Source organism: Sturnira hondurensis, unplaced genomic scaffold (genome assembly GCF_014824575.4).
Source record: "Sturnira hondurensis isolate 20B ecotype Veracruz unplaced genomic scaffold, ASM1482457v3 Scaffold0018728, whole genome shotgun sequence".
Taxonomy (NCBI): domain Eukaryota; kingdom Metazoa; phylum Chordata; class Mammalia; order Chiroptera; family Phyllostomidae; genus Sturnira; species Sturnira hondurensis.
The window spans coordinates 12,416,119-12,435,589 of NW_028091359.1; the positions used below are offsets into that span (position 1 = coordinate 12,416,119).

General features: G+C 59.7%; 1 protein-coding gene across 2 annotated transcripts in view; it reads right to left on the reverse strand.

The window, feature by feature from the left end:
- The window catches only part of SDK2 (sidekick cell adhesion molecule 2), a 241,788-nt gene that overhangs the window by 30,007 nt on the left and 192,310 nt on the right, over nt 1-19,471 (reverse strand). Inside the window, exons 19-36 of one of the 2 annotated variants that reach the window (XM_037070049.1) lie at nt 18,713-18,908; nt 18,428-18,526; nt 17,842-18,033; nt 16,560-16,681; nt 15,110-15,219; nt 14,855-15,005; nt 12,415-12,652; nt 11,576-11,691; nt 10,718-10,907; nt 9,366-9,464; nt 8,277-8,471; nt 7,039-7,240; nt 6,087-6,190; nt 5,475-5,545; nt 4,499-4,634; nt 2,980-3,036; nt 1,751-1,852; nt 1,421-1,536 (exon numbers count right to left, since the gene is read on the reverse strand). In XM_037070049.1, coding sequence (XP_036925944.1) covers nt 1,421-1,536; nt 1,751-1,852; nt 2,980-3,036; nt 4,499-4,634; nt 5,475-5,545; nt 6,087-6,190; nt 7,039-7,240; nt 8,277-8,471; nt 9,366-9,464; nt 10,718-10,907; nt 11,576-11,691; nt 12,415-12,652; nt 14,855-15,005; nt 15,110-15,219; nt 16,560-16,681; nt 17,842-18,033; nt 18,428-18,526; nt 18,713-18,908 — 2,496 coding nt within the window. The remainder of the gene's footprint in view (nt 1-1,420; nt 1,537-1,750; nt 1,853-2,979; nt 3,037-4,498; nt 4,635-5,474; nt 5,546-6,086; nt 6,191-7,038; nt 7,241-8,276; nt 8,472-9,365; nt 9,465-10,717; nt 10,908-11,575; nt 11,692-12,414; nt 12,653-14,854; nt 15,006-15,109; nt 15,220-16,559; nt 16,682-17,841; nt 18,034-18,427; nt 18,527-18,712; nt 18,909-19,471) is intronic. The other variant, XM_037070048.1, reaches the window with a different exon arrangement.

The window sequence follows — 19,471 nt, forward strand, 5'->3', positions numbered from 1 at the left end:
TGGAAAGACAGTAGCTGCAGGGCCGTGCCTGCCACGCACACGTCACCGCTCAGTCTGACCCACCTGCAGTTCGTGTCAGCTGTGCTCAGTGCTGCGTGACAGTGTCATGTCGTCAATGGTACTCGAGGGGTGACATCCATGGCTGGGAAGTGGGCACTCCCTTTCCCCAGTTAAGGTCCATGGCTGGGAGGGTGCCCAGAGCTCCCAGACATCTGTGGGGGATCCACGGAGCCTGCACATTAACTGCAGACTTCCACACCCCCACTGCCTGCTGGCTGCTGCACTCTGCTGGCTCCCAGCGGGGGCGTGTGCTCGGGATGTGATGCTTAGTTTTCCTAGCTGGCGTTCCTGGGCAAGGGCTCCAAGGGTGTCAGCTATACTTAGAGCTTCCTTGGAAAGACGTCTTTCCTCCTCTGTCCTGACTCCTTTGCCCCAGATGGAAAGAGACACCTATTCCAGATCTGTCTTAAACCAGAGCCACCGGCACTAGCCAGCATGGGATGGGCGTGGGCCCTGCACCCTGGCAGAGACTCGGTTTCTGCCTGTGCATCGACAACTGAGCCAGGTGACCACGGTGTGGCCCTCACACTGCCCACACTGCCCACCTGCCTCTGCCTCGGGCCACTCTCTGGAATAACAGACAAGCAGCAGGACACCGGACCAGGAGGCAGGCCCCAAACATGGCCGAGGTTGTGTGTCCCAACAGCCCCAGCCAAGGACACCCAGGGCTATTATCCCTTTCGCCAGCTCCCCTGGTGGCTGTGTGCTCAGCGCTTCCTCTGCACCCCTTGACAGCCCGCACGCCTGGAGTCTGACTCCCTGCCACCTGCTATTTCTGTGCCCTGGCCCAGCCACGTAAACTGGGCCTCCATTTTCCCATCCATGCAGTGGGCACACGTGTGCACAATCTGTGAGCTTTCTGGGCGTTCAGGAGGAGGAAGGACTGCTATAACGGCTCTGCGACTCTTACAGACAAACCGAATCCTGCCGTGACCTGTGACATCACTGCAAATGGGGAAATAATTTTTAGACACAGATTTCCAAGTCTTAGACAGCGGTCCTTTGCTAACTGGCCATCCAATCAGCATCAGTGAAATTAGTGTTGGCCAAATACCACTCTGCAGGATCTGATGTTGGCTTTGGGAGCTGGTGGGCTGGGGTGGGGCTGGGCGCCAGGAGGTGATGGAAGCCAGGGACGGGCCGAGTTCCTGCGTCCCAGCCCAGCCTGCCCACAGGAGGTGGTAGGGGCAGGGGGGGCGGCTTCGGTGCCAGCTTCACGGTGGTTCTGTGGACTGTGTACAAACAGCCCAGGGAGCAGGGGTGGACTTGGGGACCTCTCCTACCACCTCCCCTGGGTCACTCCCAGCCCCCAGCCTGGCCCTTGGACCCCTGGACGACCCTCTTTTTTGGCACCCCGTACCTTGTAGCCCTGGATGTCTCCATTCTGGCTCTCCAGCGGGGGTGGCTCCCATGTCACGTCCAGCTGTGTGGCCGTGGGGCTGTGGACGGCCACGTTGCGGGGCGCTGTTGTGGGCACTGGAGGCCATGAAGGGCGGTGAGTGTGCGGTACCAGTGGGCTGCAGGGTCGGGGTGCAGGGCTGGGGTGGGCTGGGGAGGGCGTGCTGGGCTGCAGGGTGGGGGTGCAGGGCTGGGGTGGGCTGGGGAGGGCGTGCTGGGCTGCAGGGTCGGGGTGCAGGGCTGGGGTGGGCTGGGGAGGGCGTGCTGGGGCCACAGGGCAGGCGGGGCTCACCTGCCTCCCCGACAAAGACCTCCTGCGGGGGGCTCAAGGGCCCCTCGCCCACGGCGTTGTACACGGTCATCCGGATCTCGTATCGCCGGTGCTTGTTCAGGTCTGTGGGTGGGCGAGAGTGGGGGAGGGGAGAAACAGAGGGGGTCACGGTCCCGCAGGGGCCGGGGATGACACACCACTGCAACTTTAGTCCCCGTGTGAAGGTTCAGGAAAGGACGGCAGAAGGAGGGGCGGCTGCTGGTTGGGGGGCTCTGCCGGCAACCTGGGAACCTGGACACAGATGCCGCTGCTTGGCTTCCTGGCCAAGCCGACACAGGGCACACTCTTGTGACTGAAAGGGGCACTGTTACTGCTTATGCTGGGACACTGGTGTGGCCCTGGATGGCCCCGGCACACAGGTCGCTCCTTCCCCACGTGGCAGCTGCTGTGAAGTGCCAGGAAACTTTACGCAGGGCCCTGAGCCCTAAGGGAAGGGGCTTATGGGATGTGAATTGCAGGCTGTGAAACCCTGCGTTTTTGCTGAGTTTGGGGCACGCCTGGACAGAAGCTGGGAGGGGAGTGGGCCCAGGGAATGGGCCCCGGCACCCTGGGTGGGGACGCTGTCTCTGCTGGGCACGTGGCGAGAGGCCCCCACCCCGTCTCTGACTAGCCTTCCCACCTCCCTTCCTGGGTGGACACTCCCGTGTGCCCTAGAGTAGGAGTGGGTGGGCCGGCCGTGCAGCCTGTGCGGGCCACTGGCTGAGGAAGGAAGGAGAGGGACAGTTCAGTCCTGCAAAGTGTGCCCAGGCCCCAGCCTTCAGGAGAACCACAGCTGGGACTTCAGAAATGCAGCAAGGGCTGGGCCTTGCACCTGGCGGGAATGCCTCCTGGTTTCTGAGAGGAAGGCGGGGGCTCTGTTCCTTTCACGGCTGGGCCTGGGCCTGGACACCTGCCCAGCCAACCAGCTGAACCAACAGCTCCTACCATGACCTTGACCCAGCCTGCAACACCAGAGCTGGCTGCTTGTCTGTTCCATGCCCGATGGATGGTGGCCTGGATGACAGCTTCCCGGGTGACCCCTACATTTTTCTGTCTTTTGGGAAACTTATGGGTGCTAGTGGTGGTCCCATCCTTGAAGTAGCCTGAGGTGGGTGCACCACTCGGCCTGTGGTCAGGGGTCCTCAGGGGCCCCACCCCCCATCCCTGCGGCAGGCATTGGCCCCAGACAGGAGCTGTCATGCAAGACTTACTGTCCAGCTCGTACTGTGTGAGGCTGGGCCGGCTGAGGTTCCGCATGGAGAACAAGGCTACCGGGTAGGGAGGCAGAGGGTCCAGAGGGAGACAGCACACAGAGCAGATTAGTACACACACGCCCCCCACAAAGACCCAGATGAGGGGGACGGGGCGGAGAGAGGGAACAGTATTCTGGGTTCCTGACTCAGAGTAAGGGGCCAGGGCAGGAGTGGGGGAAGGAGGCAGCTCCCAGGACAGTGCTGCCCCCACCCCCGTCACAAGGTGCCGTGAGCCCCGTGGAGCCTGGCACCCCAGGGGACAGTGCTGGGGGACCCTTTCGCTTCACCTCGCTCCCTTGTCTAAGGTCCTGCAGAACCAGCATGAAACAGTGGCCATAACGTCCTCATGTGAACGAGGAGCTGTTTCCCCGCCGGGAGACATGACTGCACCACACACGGGCAACAGAATGTCGCCAGCACAAGCACCCGTCTGCGAAACGGACGAAGGAAACAACGCCAGCGGGCGGCTCCACGGCTCCCGAGTTCACGTGCTCTCACCGTGCGCCCCATCGTTTTGCTGTCTGCTGATTCTTGCTCGAAGGCGAGGCACGGGAGGTTTGGGGGAGGAAAAATCAAAGCACAGAGGGTCTTCGCCTCCTGCCGTAGTCTCTATAGTTTTGGTGAGCGGTCCCACCACCCACCCGGGCACCCGAATCCTCGGGCCCCTCCCTCTCCCACCTGGCTGCTGTCCCCAACACGAGTCAGTCGTGGAGCCCCTGGCACGTCCTCTCCGATACTGGGTCCCCCGTGCCGTCCGAGCCAGCCACCCTGCTCCAACCTCACGCCCCTGCCTACACTGTTAGCCTCTGAGTGGCCTCCCTGCCTCTGGATCCCACTGCCAGCCAGCAGGCCACCAAAGTAACCCCCCTAACCTAAAAATGCCACAGGTCATTCCCTTGTGCCTTTCCTGGAATTGCCACCTTTCCTAATGGCAGGCTAGATTCTGAGGACCTCAACGCAGAAAAGTGACCCCCCCAGAAACCAGAGGCGGCCAAACTGCTACCCCTGGGAGGTGACCGGGCTTAGCTTTCGGCTCCCTCCTTCCCACGCAGGCCCTTTGCACATGCTGGGCTCTCCCTTTCCCTTCGGGCCGATCGACACGAAACCATGCGTCAGCGCCCACCCCCGGGGCGGCGGGGAGCCTTTTCTGACACTGGCTCAGGCTCTCCCAGGACTCATCCTCCTCTGCTGTCCTGCCCACAGTCTCAGACAGCTATTTCAGGGTTCACTTCTTGAGTGCCTGGCTCCTCCCCCAGCCTCCGAGCTCGGAGAGGGCAGAGACCCTGAAGGTTTTGTTCACTGGGTCTGGGCTGTGCATGCAGAAGGCGTGCAGTACACACTCAATGAGTGGGGGTAAGAGGCACACATAGGGGTGGGTGGCAAGGTTTCAGGTTAGTGATTTTCGGAAGCTGAGAGCTGCGGGCAGGGAGGTGAGTGTGCCCACCCACCCTCCCGTGTCCCACAGAGTGTCACTCACAGGTCAGCTCTGCCCACTTGGCCCCTGGGTTGTTGACGCTGCGCAGCGTGAAGCCCCTGAGCCCCTCGTACAGCAGCTCTCGGTACCGGATCCGGAAGCCCAGGAGGATGCCATTGATCTTGTCCTCTGCCGGTGGCTGCAGGGAGGAGGGGGGGGAGTGGAGAGGGGCTGGCATCACCGCAGCTCAGCCTCCCTCCGTTCTGCTCCCCGCCCACCGCCTTCTGGGGCCACAGAGCAGAACAGAAAAAGGAATCAAAGTGACACGGAGCATTTTTAATTCACAAAGCATTTCCAGAGAGGTTACTTCATCCTCGCAGCATTCCCTGAGAGGCAAGCAAGGGCAGGTATCGCCATGCCCTCCCATGTAACAGAGCAGAAAAGGGAGGCTCAGAGAGGTTAAGGCACTTCCCCAAGGCCGCACGGCACCTTTGGGCCCCCCGCCTGATCCTGGCTCTTCTCATAGAGCAGGTCCTTGCCTAGCAACGTCCTGACACGACCCCTTTGCCTGCAATGCAGCCAGCGTTTCTGGTTTCTGGGGAGACCAGTCCTCTCTCTGCTCTTGGGCCAGAACAAGGGTGGTGCGCCTGTCTGCGAGCCCCACCCCCCGACTGTTTTTCCTTTGCTCTCTGCTCCCATCCACCACTGAGTAGAACAGGCTTCTGGAGAAGGAGAAACCTACTTTTTATGAAACCTCTTTAAAAAAATCCTACTAAAACAGTCCAGCCTTTTATTGGGTCCTTCATTGCATTCTGAGCAGCTGCTGGCTCCTCCCGGGCCCCTGAGCCACAACGGCCCGGATCTGCTCCAGTCTCTCCAGGGTCCCAGCTGCACTAGGTCGCTGCTGTTGGAGGGATGAGGTCTTGGGCTGGGGCAGGGCTTGGGGGTCCCTCCATGTTTTCTCTTCAGGGGCTTTCCCTTCGGGGGGTCTGCATGTGGCAAAGGTCGTGCCTGGCCGCTCCCTGCTGCTGGGCCGTACCTGCCATCGGATCAGCACGGAAGTGGTGGTGTGGGGGGTCACCGAGACGATGGTGGGTGCTTCATCGGGCGCTGGGGAGAGAGGCAGACAGGTGAGCCTTGTGGGCTGGGACGTATTAGGGCCCCCTGCGGGGCCACGGGGACCAGTCTCTGTGGACACCAAACTATGGGTGGCTCCATGGAAAGTCACCTGCCGTGCCCACCGTGCCCACTTCCACAGCACAGAGGGCCAGGAGGAAGAAGAGAGGGGCCGGGGCCTTGACCACGGCCCAGACCCAAAGGCCCAGAGTCCCCTCCACTCTGCCCCTAGAGCCACAGGCCTCTTGGGCTGCTGCTGAGGCCCCCCACTCCCGTTCACTGGTTTTCTGGGGCTGGCCACCAGCTCAGAGGGTATCCGAGAAGAAACATACTAGGAGGCAGGCTGGGTGTGGGGGCAGAGCCCGTGGCAAAGGCACCCCTCTGGCCCACACCTCCTCAGGACTCTGCCCAGGGAGCCAGACAAAGGGCCCGGCAGGCCCAGTGCCCTTCCCATTTCTGGAGGCCCCGCCCCCTTAAGAGATTGCCCAGTGCCCAATGGGCCAAGGGAAAGACATTCAAGGTGGGGGGCACTGACCGGCCTGCAGGGTGGTCAGGGGTTCCGACTCCTCACTGAACTCGCTGTCCCCAATATCATTGGTTGCCTTCACTCGGAATTTGTAGGATGTGAAGGGCTTGAGCCTGTAGGGGGAACCAGGTTCAATGAGTGGAGGTACCCCCCTGCCCCGGGTCTTGCCCCACCACCTCTGCTTGGGGAGGGGGGGGGCAGGCGTGCCAATCCATTGCACAGAAGGGAACACGGAGGCTCAGAAAGAAGGTCCATTGCATGGGACAAACAGGAGCCAGGTCATGCGGGCCCAGAGCTCCCAGGCCGTTGTCCCTACAGCATGCCAGCTTGGGGTGTGGCCACACCTTTAGCTCCATTACAAGCCATAGCACCCCAGAGGACAAGGTCCCCAGAAGGAAAGGTCACTGGGAGGAAGGGTCTGCATATCCCTGACCTTGGAGGATCATGTTGCTACAAAAGCACCAACATCACCCTCTCTAGGAACTGCCGTCCCTTTCCTGAATTTAGCAAATTTAGGAAGGGTCGAGGTTCTCAAGAGTTAACTGGACTTTTCAGCTCTATAAGCCTCATTTACTCTCCAGGCAAACGGCTTCCTTATGATTTACTGGGGGTGGAAGGGTGAAGAGGGAGGTGTTGCTCAGAACTCTCCGTCACGTTGAGTGGAACGTAAAAAATACGACCCACTAGAACTACACTGAAGCCAGAATTTCAGAGTGAGGCTCCACTCCCCTATTAAAGATAAGCTGGAGAGAGGCTGCCTGGCTGGGAGAAAACGCTAATGAAGGATGGTGAGCGCTTCACTAAGGGGGCTTCTGGGCTCCGGAAACAGATAATTAAGAGGCGGCTGTAACAGCGCTCCAGAGAGGGAGGGCGGTTAGGACAGGCTTGCAGGGTTGAGCCTCCAGGCCCCAGGAGCGAGGGCTGAGCTGGAGACGTGGAGAGGAGATACTGGCCAACTCACTTGTCCACCACGAAGGCGGAGGCGTTGTGGCTCACAGAGGCGGAGTGCAGCGTCCACCGGCCGCTGGGCAGCTCGCGGGTCTGGATGGTGTAGTAGCGCACAGGGGACAGCCCGTCGCTGCCCGGCTCCCAGGACAGCAGCACGCTGCGGGCCTTCACATCCTCCTGCAGCACCACGGGCTTGCTGGGGGGCTGCGGGCGGTCTGCAGAGGAGGGCAGAGCGGGTGAGCCAGGTGAGCTGGTGGTGGAGAGGGTGTGCTTTCTCAGGGAGGGGAAGGAGGGGCTCCGGGCTCAGGCCTGAGGACCTGACAGCCAGCCAGCCAGGCCCAAGAGCCAGCCAGCACCCCTGTGGCTCCCGGTCAGTGACCGGTCCTCAGGCGGCTGGAGGCCCAGGTGCTGGGGAATTGACACCTCTAGAGGGCAGCCCAGCCAGAGACGGACAGTGCGGAGGTACAGACACCTCACCTCCTTTTCTCTGACTGCCACAGTGCTGAGATGGGACCTACGCTGTCCCCTGCTGTTGAGTGCAACAGGGACTGTTTCCCTCTTTGGGGCACCACTTTATACCCAGCTCGACCTCAGCTTCCTCCTCACGACCCTTGACCTACCGCCCGGCTTCTCAGAGTCAGCACGCTGGCAGGTGGGCCGAGGCTTCTTTGCTATGGGGCCCGTTCTGTGCTCTGTAGGATGCGGAGCAGGGCCCTGGCCTCTACCCACCAGATGCCAATAGTGGTTTCCTCCTAGTGTGACCACCAAAATGTGTCTGGATACTGCCCCATGTCCCCTGGGGGGGGGGGGCAGAGTGGCCCCCGGCTGAGAACCGCTGCCCTTCTGGTTTTCCTGGGAACACTGCCTAATAGATCCCATTTATAGGGATGTGGGTCTCATCTGTTTCTGGAAAACCCAACCTTGGGCGAGGCACCAGGGCTGCAGCCCATCCTCCACCCAGCTGGACGGTCTCAGAAGCAGGTCTCACCAGCCTGCCCTTTAGAAAACAGGGAGCTGGGGTGCAGCGAGGTCCTTGGTGGGGAGCTCCCAGCTCAGCTTTGGAATTCCACGAGAGCCCTCGCCGACCTTGACGGCCAGGCGTGTGAGCCCACCTTCCTTCCCATGCCAGGCCAGGCGACTCCCCGGCGGCTACTCCTGGCCGTCCATCCACTAGGAGAGGATCTGAATGCTCGGCTTGGGTGGGGCCCCCTCCTTGCCCTTCAGGCTTCCCCAGCCCTAGTGGGCAGTCACCTCTCTTCTCGGTGGTCACCACCAGGGCCTCGGTGGCCTCTCCCCAGCCCTTGCGGGTCTGGGCGGTGATGCGGAACAGGTAGACAGACTCTGGCTTGAGGCCGGTGGCCGTGTATTGGCGGGCGCTGGGGGCTAGCACCTCCACGGTGGCAGCGTTGGCCATGGTGGCGTTGAGACGGTGTGTAATCTGGTAGGCTGGGGGGAGGAAGGACACAGGCCTCAGTAAGAAGCAGGGCAAGCTGCCCCCAGGGCCGGGGTCCGTCTGTGTGAAGCCCTCTTGGTCACTCTTGCATCCTTAGCTGCCACGTGGGGAGTGTGACTGTGTGGGGGGAGCATGAACGGGTGCTCCGTACACAGTGTCTGTGACCCCGTAACAGCCCCAGGTGAGGAAAGCGAGGCTCACAGAGGCCAGACCACCTGCTAGGAAGTGCCCGAGTTAGAACTCCAGCCCAGGTCTTTCTAAGTCCAAAGTACCCGCCCTTCTGCGCCTGCTGCCTGCTTTCCAAGACGTTCATCTGGGCCAGTGTTGCAGGACATCAGGACTGAGAGCCTGGGTCAGGCACGGGGTGGGTGAGGTCCAATCCTCAGATGAGGGGACTGAGGCCATGGAGGGAGCTGACTTGCTCAAGTTTTCAACTTGAGTCTTCTTCCACAGGCTACGTGTGTGTGTGTGTGTGTGTGTGCGTTGGGGGGGACCTAAATATGAAATGATACACATGATCTGCCCCATCCCTCCTCCGTGCCTTAGCTCAGTTTCCCACTGGTAAGCATGGCTTTGCTGGGCCAGTCAGGGCGCCCTCCCCTGGTCACACTTAGGAACAGCAGCTGAGCTTTACTCAGATGGCCACTAGGCAGGGGCTCTGGGGCTCTTGGGGGCACAAAGCCAACCAGTGATCCATGACCTTGTTTTCCAGCTGATAATCTTACAGACTGAAATTTCCGGTGGCAGAAACAAGACTCAGAACTGTGCTTGAGGAGATGGGGGCACCTTCTGGCCTCGTTTCCCTCCCGTCAACACCGAATGTGCTTCCTATCCGCATTTCACCCCCTCCTTCCAGGGGCCAGGGCATGGAAAGGGTAAAGGCTTACCAAGAATGATGCCATTGGGAGTGGCGGGGGGCTGCCAGATCAGCCGCACCGATGTGGTCCTCACCTCTGGGAACAGGATGCCCATGGGTGGTCCCGGGACTGGAGGGGACAAAGGAGAGGTGGGCAACAGTGAGTGCAGATACTGCTCAGCCCTGAGCCCAGTTCAGGTCTCACCGAGCAGCGTGGAGGGTGGCACTGGGCTCTACAAAATTCTGCGGAGTGCTGCTCCGTGCCCAGCGCTGTGTCCGGGCACGAAGGTGCTGTCAGGGAGGTTTCTGCCCTGAAATGGGCATCATTTGGCAGGAACTAGAAGGGACCAGGGCTCCAGGGTCCTGGAGCTCAGTGTGTGCGCACATGTGCGTGCCCTCAGACCTGGGCACCTTATCCCTGGTCTGACCTCTGGCTCCCGTGTACTGGAGCGGCTGTGGAGCAAGGGTGGGTGCCCACCCTGAGCCAGCACCCTCCTCTCTTACACCTCGCCCTGGAAACCTGGGCTCCTGGAATTCCCTTCCCAGACAGCCCCAAGCATGCTTCCCAGGTCTGCAAGAGCCAGTGCCTCAGGGTCACACGTCTGGTCTTGCACCTGTAGACTGACGGATGGCCAAGGGGAAGGCATTTGGGACATGTAAATGAAGACCGAATGAGGAGGGCTAGAGGAGAGGGTGGGAGAAAACAGGGTGGAGGGTGGGACTCTTCCTGTGTTGCCTCATTCCAACACAGTACACCCAGAAGTCTGAGATTTCTAAACTTGAACTTGGCCTTCCAGGTCATCTGAGGATACATTTGTCAAGGCAGAAGGATAGAACATATTTAATTTAACAGCTCATTAGCTTGATTTATAACTTTAGAATATGTAGACATATGGTATTTGGGCTTCCTTTTGCATTCTTGTCTGGACCCACAAATGTATGTGGGGTGCCGTCTGTGAGTGTGTGTGGGGGGAGCAGGGAGGGTGCGGAGGGCCTGTCAGTCAGCCTTGGCTGCCTGGGTGAATGCCCAGAGCCCCGCTGGGTTGGCGCTTTTGCAAAAAGGACCTGGAGGCTTGTACTTAGGAAGAAGCCAGCCTTTCCCTTGCATGACCTTGACTCAACGTGAACCTGCCCTAGGTGAATAGGACTTCAAAGTGGGCCCAGAGTCTCTATTCTGGACACTCGACCCAGAGAGAACTCAAGAATCAGATGCTGATCTGTCCCTGCGTGGTCCCTTTGTCCTCGTGGACGCTCAGTCTGCACTTAGCATCCCCTGGAAGTGGGGTTGGTGGTGCATAGTGACCGCTGCTCTCAGGGACAGAGTGTGGCCCCAGAGGGGCGGGAAGCAGGGTGACTTCCCGGCTTGCAGCAACTAGAACTCACCGTCATCCAGCGTCCGCTCCAGGACGGGAGGGCGGCTGGGGCTGCCATCTCCGATGCGTGTGAAGGCCAGCACCTGGATCTCGTAGAGCACGTACTTGCCCAAGCCTGTGAGCTGGGCGCTGAGGGACGAGTTGCCTTCTACCAGCCAGACCCGGGGCTGGGAGTCCGAGTCCTTCTCCTTATATATCACCTGTTGGAGCCCAGCGCAGGGTGAGGGCCTTGGCCTGGGTCTGCTCTGGTGGCCCCTTTCCTAAGTGCCTTCCCCAGCACCCGAGGGTGGAATGGAGTGGATAGATTTGTGTTCCTTGGGAGGGCTTGGCCCCAGGGAGGCATGGGAACAGGAAAGCTAGCGCTCTAGGAGGGCGGGGCACACAAAGAGGCACTTGGCCACAGAGCTGGAAGGTTCCCGAGAGAGCATCCAGGTAGGAAAACAGGCCCAGAGAGGGCGTGTGACTTGCTCAATGTCACACAGCTACTAGTGGCAAAGCCAGGACCTCAAGTCACATCTTCCAACTTCCAGGCCAGGGCTGGACTGTGCAGGCAGGCTTGGCACTGGGCAAGAATTCTAGAAGATTATAGAAACTGAAGCTGGGCTCACTGGTGCTGAAAGCAAGGCCTGGGGTAGCCGGTGTGGCCTCCCGGGGGAGGTGGAGCACCCCAGGACCCTGTGCCTTCCCTGGAAGCTTTCCCACCTCTAAGGGAGGGCTCTGTGGCCACCCATGGATGGGAAGTCAGATTCCCTGTGTCCACTCTAGAAGGCAGGAACGTGGACACCAGGGGTCACGAGGACAGGGCACCTTGGGTGGGGAAGCCGGGTTAGAGCCTTGGCCTGGTGCTGTCCTCCAGTCCGGGACTGACCTTGTAGCCGAGCACGAGCCCGTTGCGGTCGGCCTCGGGGACCGTGTTCCAGCGCACTAGCATGCTGCTGGAGGTGGTGGCCAGCGCAGACACGTTGGTGGGGCCAGAGGAGGGCACTGGGGGAGAAAGAGACCAAAGAGAATGACATCAGGACCCAAAGTGGTCTCTACAGTGGACGAGAGCGGAGGGGGGCCTGGGGCAGAAAGCGGGGCACGGGCCCCAAACGGAGCATTTCCCTGCCAGGATTCCCCCTGGCTCTGGAATGCTGTAGATGCTGTTTCTTTGCAGATCGGCCCCCTCCTCGCCCCCTGTGCAGCCTAACACTAGGACGAGCCTGCATTTCCTGCCTGCACAGCAGTGAGGGGTGGGGCTGGGCCAGGGTGGAAGGACCTGTCATGTAAGAGGCGCCAGGAAATGCCACCATGAAGCAAACCCCATGTGGACAAATGAGGGTTGACTGCAGGCTGGGGGCCCACATTCTGTAGGTAACCCCTTGTCAGGCTCTTAGGAGCTGCTGGTTTCTGTTTCTTGGGTGTTCTGGGAGCTAACTCAACCCCTACGCTAAGGTTCTTCCAGGCCTCCTGGTATCAGGGTTAAAGGAGAGGGCAGAGAGAGGGGACAGCGGGCACAGTGTGAACAGTGAGGGGCTGCGGGACAGGCAACCCACAGGGCTCTAGTGGGACTGAGCACAAACGGCAGAGGGAGCCCAGGCTGTGTGGGGACAATGGCCCCAGCTTTCGTGCCCTGGGAAGGCCCAGAGGACAGAGAGACAGAGGTGGGGGGTGTCTCTGCCACAGGTCGTGGGAAGTCACAGGGAGGCTGGCTCGAGGGGGCAGTACCTGACTCCCGAGTCCTGCCCATCACCATCTGGCTCCAGGGCCCGCTCCCGATGGCGTTGAAGGCCTGGATCTGGACACGGTACTCGGTCCACTCCTCCAGGTCCTCGATGGTGTACTCTCGCTCCACGCGGTCCTGGACCACGTGGCTCAGTATCTTGCCGCGGCCGTCTGCCCTGCCGTATTTAATCTTGTAGCCCACTGACTCAGGGTTCCCGTTGTATTCCATCTCTGGGAGAGGCTGTGGAGGCCAGAGGGGGGAGAGCTGCTGCCAGGCCTGGCTTACCCTGTGTACAAAGGACTGCCCGGCTTGTGCCCCCTCTTCCAGGGAGCCTTCCAGATCACTCTGCCCACTATCCAACCTGGGTGTGGCTTCAGTGGTGAAACTCTATGTTTCTGGCTGTCGCCATCTTCCTATCTTCCCATGCCAGGCTCCAGAAAGAGGCACCATCCATTCTTCATTGGGCATGTGATGGATTAACCACCCTGCCAAGGGAGCTGGACCCAGGAGGCAGGCCCACCAAGGCTGTGTGTCCAACACACTGATGAGCAAGTCATCCCTGGCCCCAGCTGTCTCTACCACTTAACTCCCTCTCTCAGGCGGCCAACATGTACTTATTTATTGCCTCCTACACGCCTGGTCTCAGCTCGTGCCAGCCTTGGAGAAGTCAGTGTAGGGAGATGGCATCCGCCTATGAGTGGGGTACCAGTCACTCTCAGGAAGTCCTTCTGTCCAGCAAACCTCAGTCTCTCATGCTGTATCTCCAGTCTCTTTCTCCTTGTTTGAGTCTCAGCAAAGAGGGAAGATGTGTTCCTGTCCTGGGCCTTCTGACTAGGCTAGTGGGGCTGTGGTCTCTGGCTCAAGGTTGTTCGGATGAACTTGGGCAATGCTGACAAGCAGTGGAGGTTTTGTACGTTTGGGGAGACTGTGATCTGAGATGGGTGTAAGCTGAGGGTCAACCTGCAGACTCTCCTCTGAAGGTGGCAGGGTTGGGGCTGGGGAGCCCTCAGCTCTCACCCCCATTCTGCTTTCACAATCTAACCCACTTCCTCCCGTTCCTCCTGGGCCTCTGCCCCAATCCCTACACACTCCTCCCTCCTGCCAGCCCTGCTCCTAGACCCCCAGTGAAGCAGCACAGAGATGGGCCTGAGAGCTGAGCCTGTACACACACTCCCTTACCGCTGAGCAGAGGGAACCGGCCGTGCAGCATTGAGCAGGACCGGAGGGGCCGGGGCAGCGCCCTTTTATTCCCTTCCCACCCCTCACTATCAGACTCTTCAGCCTTTTAGTTTCAGAAACTTTAAAGTGCGACGCAGGAGGTTAGCAGGGGCCAGGCTGGAGGGAGCAGAGCCTGGAGAAAAGGAAAGGCCGGCTGAGCCTGAAGCGAGGCAGACAACTGGGAGGGGACTCCTAATTAACAACCAAGGTTTGGCCAGGGCCTAGGGCGCCAGCGGCTCCTTTCATCAGTCTGTCTCCGCTTGCGAAAGGCAGTCTCGGCTCTCTGTAACCCCGCCTCTGGCGGGGCACTGGGCAAGCTCTGTTTTGTACCCCTGGTGGGAGCCCTAACGTGCACACAGAGTCGTGTGGCCGCAGGGACCCAGGGGCGGGCTCTTCCCAGAGCTGGTGTTCCTGGATTCTCTGAGGGGCCGAGCTATGGGGCATTCATTGTTTCACCATTTATTTGTCTGAGAATTCCCACTTGCTCTGAGCACCTCCCGGATTGCTGCTTTGAGGGATCCATGCGGGGAATGGCGTCCTGGGGGAAAGCCTGGGGAGAATGGTCCCTAGAAGATGGGATGGCGGTGGGCCCAGTGGTGAGGCTGTGAGTCTCGGGGCCGGGCTCCCCCAGAAGGCATGTGGACAGGGTTCAAAGCCTGACTTTGAATAAAGCACCCAGACCAGTACCTGACGGGAGAGGACGCCCTCTGCAGGTTAGCATTATTTCCTCCTGCAGGGTCACCTGGGGGAGTGACAACCCTGACCTGTGAGGATGTCGGAGAGCCTGACGGCCCCTCTGTTCCCTCCCCCTCAACCTCAGAAGCTACTCTTGGCTCCCGACTTGGAGCAGGAACAACCCACATCTGAACCCCAGGCCCAACCCTGGGAGCTGGGTGGCTGCAGGGGAGTCCCTACCTGTAAATGGGGAGAAGAAACGTCTCTGTTGCGGGTTTACGGGGAGAATTAAATGGAATTAAAAATGCAAAGTGCTCAGCACAGGGCCATGCCCAACACACTGTTTCTAGCTCCCTCTCCTCAGGGGGGGCATTTGGCAAAGGATGGCTGTCAGGCACCTTTCCAGGCTGCGGTGTAAATGAGAGGGGAGGGAGCCGTAGGTGTTCTGGTGGCTGCCCCTTCGATATGGCCTTTTGGAGGCAATGACACCTTTGCAGGTGTTGAGGATGGAGGAGGCGCCCCACCCCTGCTGCCCTCGAGGACCCTCACCATCCAGCGGAGCCACAGGCTGGTCTCGCTGGCCGTGCGCAGGGTCACATTGGCTGGGGCCATGTCAGGGGGCGCCTGGAGGGTCTGGATCTTTCTAGAAGGCTGGCTGGGTGGGCTGGTGCCCACAATGTTCACTTGGCGCATGCGGAAGCTGGAGTGGGGGGAAGGGGATAAGCAAGATGGTGAGGGCAGGACCCCAGGGCCGAGGCCCAGACCGGTCGGTCTGGGCAGCCCTCCCCCTTCCTGCCCCATTACCTGTAGTAGGTGAAGGGGTTGAGGTTGGGCACCTCCATGGAGCGGGCGTCGGGCTCGTTGCTGAGCTGGTGAATCAGCAGCCACTCCTCCCCCTCCCCGACGACGCCCACCTGGAGAAGGGAGACCCCGTTAGACCTTCCCACCTGGGGGCCCAAGGCAGGTGCTCTGAGCCCCAGCTTCTAAGAGGTTCAGGCTCTGTCCAGGGAAGGTCTTGATTCAAACCTGAGGGCTCACCTAGAGGGCACCAGACGGGGCTACCATGTGTCCAGGCCCTTAACCGTGCCTTTGTGCATGACCCCAAGCCCCTTAACCGTGCCTTCGTGTGTGACCCCGAGTGCCTTAACCATGCCTTCGTGTGTGACCCTGACCCTCTCCTGCATCAGAATCTCATGTCGTAAACCCGCTCCTGGGCAGGCCCTGCACCTGGCTGATCATCTGAGGCTGGTGTCCGTGTGTTCAACAGGCTCCCCAGGCAATTCCCCTGAACACCCCAGCAGCCTTCTAAAACCCCAGCTAAGTCGCTGGAACCCCTGAATGCTCCCTTCGTGCTGAGAATCATGGGTTTACAGGGCCGTAGGCCTGACACCCATCAGTCAACCAACAGCGAACGCTGGTGAGGAGGTGGAGAAGAGGGAACCCTCCGGCACCGTTGGTGGGACCGGGAACTGGTGCGGCCACTGCGGAAAACTGGAGGGTGGTTCCTCAAAAAATTAAAACTAGAACGCCCACACCACCCTGCAATTCCACTTCTGGGAGTTTTATCCACAGAAATCTAAAACGCTGATTCAGAAAGAAATGTGCACCCCTATGCCCACTGCGGCATTGCTAGTGACAGCCGAGGTAGGAGGGTGACCCAAGCGTCCACACGCAGATGGACGGATAAAGATGCAGCGCGTACATGCACACACTGTCACTCAGCCAAACAGGGAAAGGGAGTCTTGCCACGTGTGAGAACACGGATGGACCCACAGGGCGTTACGCTAAATGAAATACGTCTGACAGAGAAAGGCAAATACCAGATAATCCCACTCACATGTGCCATCTAAAAAATCAAAACAAATGAATAAACAAAACAGAAACAGACCCATAAATGTAGAGAACAAGCTGATGACTGCCAGTGGGGAGGGGGTTGGGGATGGGAATATAATAATAATGATGATGACAATAGTACAATTTAGCAAATAAAGACCTGTGGGTGGTGGCTGGTTATTTTCCCAGGCCAGCTGGTCGCTCCCCCGCTGAGGGGACTGGTGTGCACTTGTGTGCACAGGTGTGGAGGGGATGTGGGGGTGAGGCAGTACTGGGAATTTGGGGTGCTTGGCCATCTGATGGTAGCAGGTAAAAATTTGCACAGGTGGAAACACGTATGATTTCTCACTCGAGAGCATGTACAAACCCGAGGCCAGGAAGGGCTCTCTGGCCTCCAGGGCGCCCCTCCGACGGGCCTTACCTGGGCCTCCACCAGCCAGCGGGAGATGGAGGTTTTCCCGTCGTAGCCGGGCCGGAACTGCAAGGTCACGGAGCGGGGGCCGATGTTGGAAATGCCCAGGTTGGCGGGGGCCCCTGGGAGTTCTGACAAGGGAAGACGGGGTGTGGGGGAAAGGGTCTGGGGTGAGTAGGAAACAGGGCCGTCTGGGCACAGGGGCTGTGTCGCACTTTTCCAGGGCTTCCTCTGCTGGGGTCTGGGTGTGGGTGAGATGCTCACAGGGAGCTGGAGGCTGCACCAAACAAGCTGGACTCAGGGAGAAACCAAACTGACCTCCCCTCCCAAACCCAAGGAGGTGAGGAGGAGGATGGGGGCAGGAGGCAGACCCTGTTTTCAGACCAGGGACCCTGGGGTCCAGGAGGAACAGAAAGGGTACAGATACTGGGGTCACATGTCAATGAATTAGAATCCAACTCCACAGCTTCCGTGCTGTGTGTCTTTGGGCAAGTTAGTTAACCTTTCTGTGCCTCGGCGTCCTCCTCAGTAAATGGAGATGATCACAGTATCACTTACTTTAGGGACTGAGTTGATGCAGATAAAGCACTTAGCTCTGAGCGTGGTGAGCACCATGTAAATATTTGTCACTGTGACTGCTATTGTCACTTGGGGTTGACCGAAAATGGGAGGGCAGGTTGTGGGGTCCTGGCCAGGTCACACAAGCATAGCCTCCCCGATTGAGGCAGGGCCACCGGGCTCTCTAGTCCATGTTCTCATCAATACAGAGAAGGAAACTGAGGCACAGAAGAGGTACTGACTTGCTCAAGGTCATGGAGCGTGGCAGAAGTTACCATAGAGAGTAGATCCCAGCTGGCCCTTCAGGCCGGTCCACAGTTATTCTCACCCTGCTCTGCCCCTCCCCAGCCAACACTTGCACTGGATGGAATCCCATCCGGACTTTCTGAGTGGCAGTGGGAATTCTTCCCCTGAGCCCTGGGTACCACTAACTGGTATGGAATGTGGTGTGGAGGAGGGGGGAGTAGGGTAGGGGGACAAGGGTGGCGTCCCTGGGAGCCCATGCTTTTCTGAGAGCCCTGGGAGGAAGCAGTGGGGAGCCCATGGGCCCTCTACCCTGAGCTCTAGAATCTGGGGAAGGAGCCTGCTCTAGGGAGGACTCAAGGGACCATGGTCCCGAGGGAGGGGAGAGCTCAGTGGGAAGAAAGCCAACAGTCCTGAAAGAGAAGGGACCTCCTGAGTGGGATGCTGATCGGGGGCAAGAGGCCGGGAGTCCGCCCGAGTGGGCACCTACCTGGAGGCACCCCCGAAGAGATGGTGGAGGCAGACACCTGGCCTTGGCCCTTGGCGGTCATGGCGGCCACCTCGATGGTGTAGGTGGTGAGCGCAGTGAGGCCCGTGACGCGGTACTCCAGGGTCACGTTGGGCAGGTAGTGTGTCACACGAGTGTTGGTTCGGTTATACTCCTCCCAGGAGATCCGGTACCCTGGGGATGCCCGGGGGGGCATGAGCGTGGCTGTGGCCGAGAGCTGGCTTTGGCCCTGCTGTCCTGCTCTTCACCTCTTCACTAGTCCGGCAGTTGGACACCCAAGGGAAGCTTTGGGGCTGAGGCAGGTGGGGGCATCTTGCCTGGGGCCCCAGGGGTACCCTTGGTGGGGTGCCACCATTTGTAGAGAGGGGATTGCAGGAGAAGGGCAGGTCATCGGGGTGGCCACTGAGGCCTGGGGCTGTGTCATAGAGTGAAGGGGCCAAGACCCCCTCTGAGCCCCCTCTAAGAAAGAATGGTTGCTCGGAGCTTTGGATGGACACCAGGCGGGGGGCTGAGGGATGGACTAGATGACCTGTTCCTCAGCCCAGTTCAGTGACACCGCGGTGCCTACCTGTGAGGATGCCATTCTTCTCCCCTGGCTCTTGCCAGCTGACCTTCAGGGAGGTGTCCAGGATTTCACTGAAGCTCAGGTGTCCCACAGGCCCAGGCACTGTCCCAAAAAAGGGCCCCCACCCCACCCAATGCCAGTTAGAGCCAGCGAGAGACCACCATCTGCAAGACAGTCTGGAGTGTTCCGGGGGTGCCCCAGCATGGGAGACAAGACCAGAACCCCCCCTCTGCCTGACCCTTGGGTGGGTGGGCAGAGTAGAGCCTGCGGGGGCTGGGTGGTGCCTACCGTCCTCGAGGGTGCGCACCAGCTGGGGGGTGCTGCGGGGTCCGTCTCCAGGAGTGGTGAAGCACAGCACAGAAGTGAAATACTCAGTGAACTTCTTCAGGCCAGACACGAAGCCCACGTGGATGCTGTCTTGAAAGTTGGGTCGGGCGGTCACCATGGTGACCTCCTCTTCCTGTTCTGGCTCCCAGGCGATTAGCTGGGGAGAGGCCACCAATTAAGGCAGGCCAGTAAGAATGTTCCAATAGAGGCAAAGCGCTCTCCCACAGGCTGGGCTAATGGACAGAGAGTGCCCAGGAGCCCAGGTCCCTGTGGCCCTCCTCCTAGCAAGGGACGTCTGTGCAGATGCACACAGGGCCCTGGGATGCCTGTCCTGGGCGGTCACTCTGGTGCGCTGCTCTGCTCGTCGATGATGGCAGGGCACCGCGAGTCACAGTGGCTTTGTAGACTCCTGCAGCGACCCCGCAAAAGAGAGATCTGACCTTTTACCAAGATCAGCTGCACAAACTGACCCAGTGCAAGACGGAATTGGAGGGCTCCCTCGTGCCAACATTACTAAGGATTTCAAGATGACGTCAGCGGAGCACTGAACAGAACATGGGGTCCTTCTGAGTGCGGAGCCCCCGGCAACTGCACAGGCTGAGCACCCTTGAAGCTGCCCCTGTTTTTTACAGATGAGGACGCTGAGGCTCAGAGAGGCTAGGTGACTTAGTCTACACCACACAGCTAGTAGGAGGCTGAAGATCTCTAATTCCAACATCT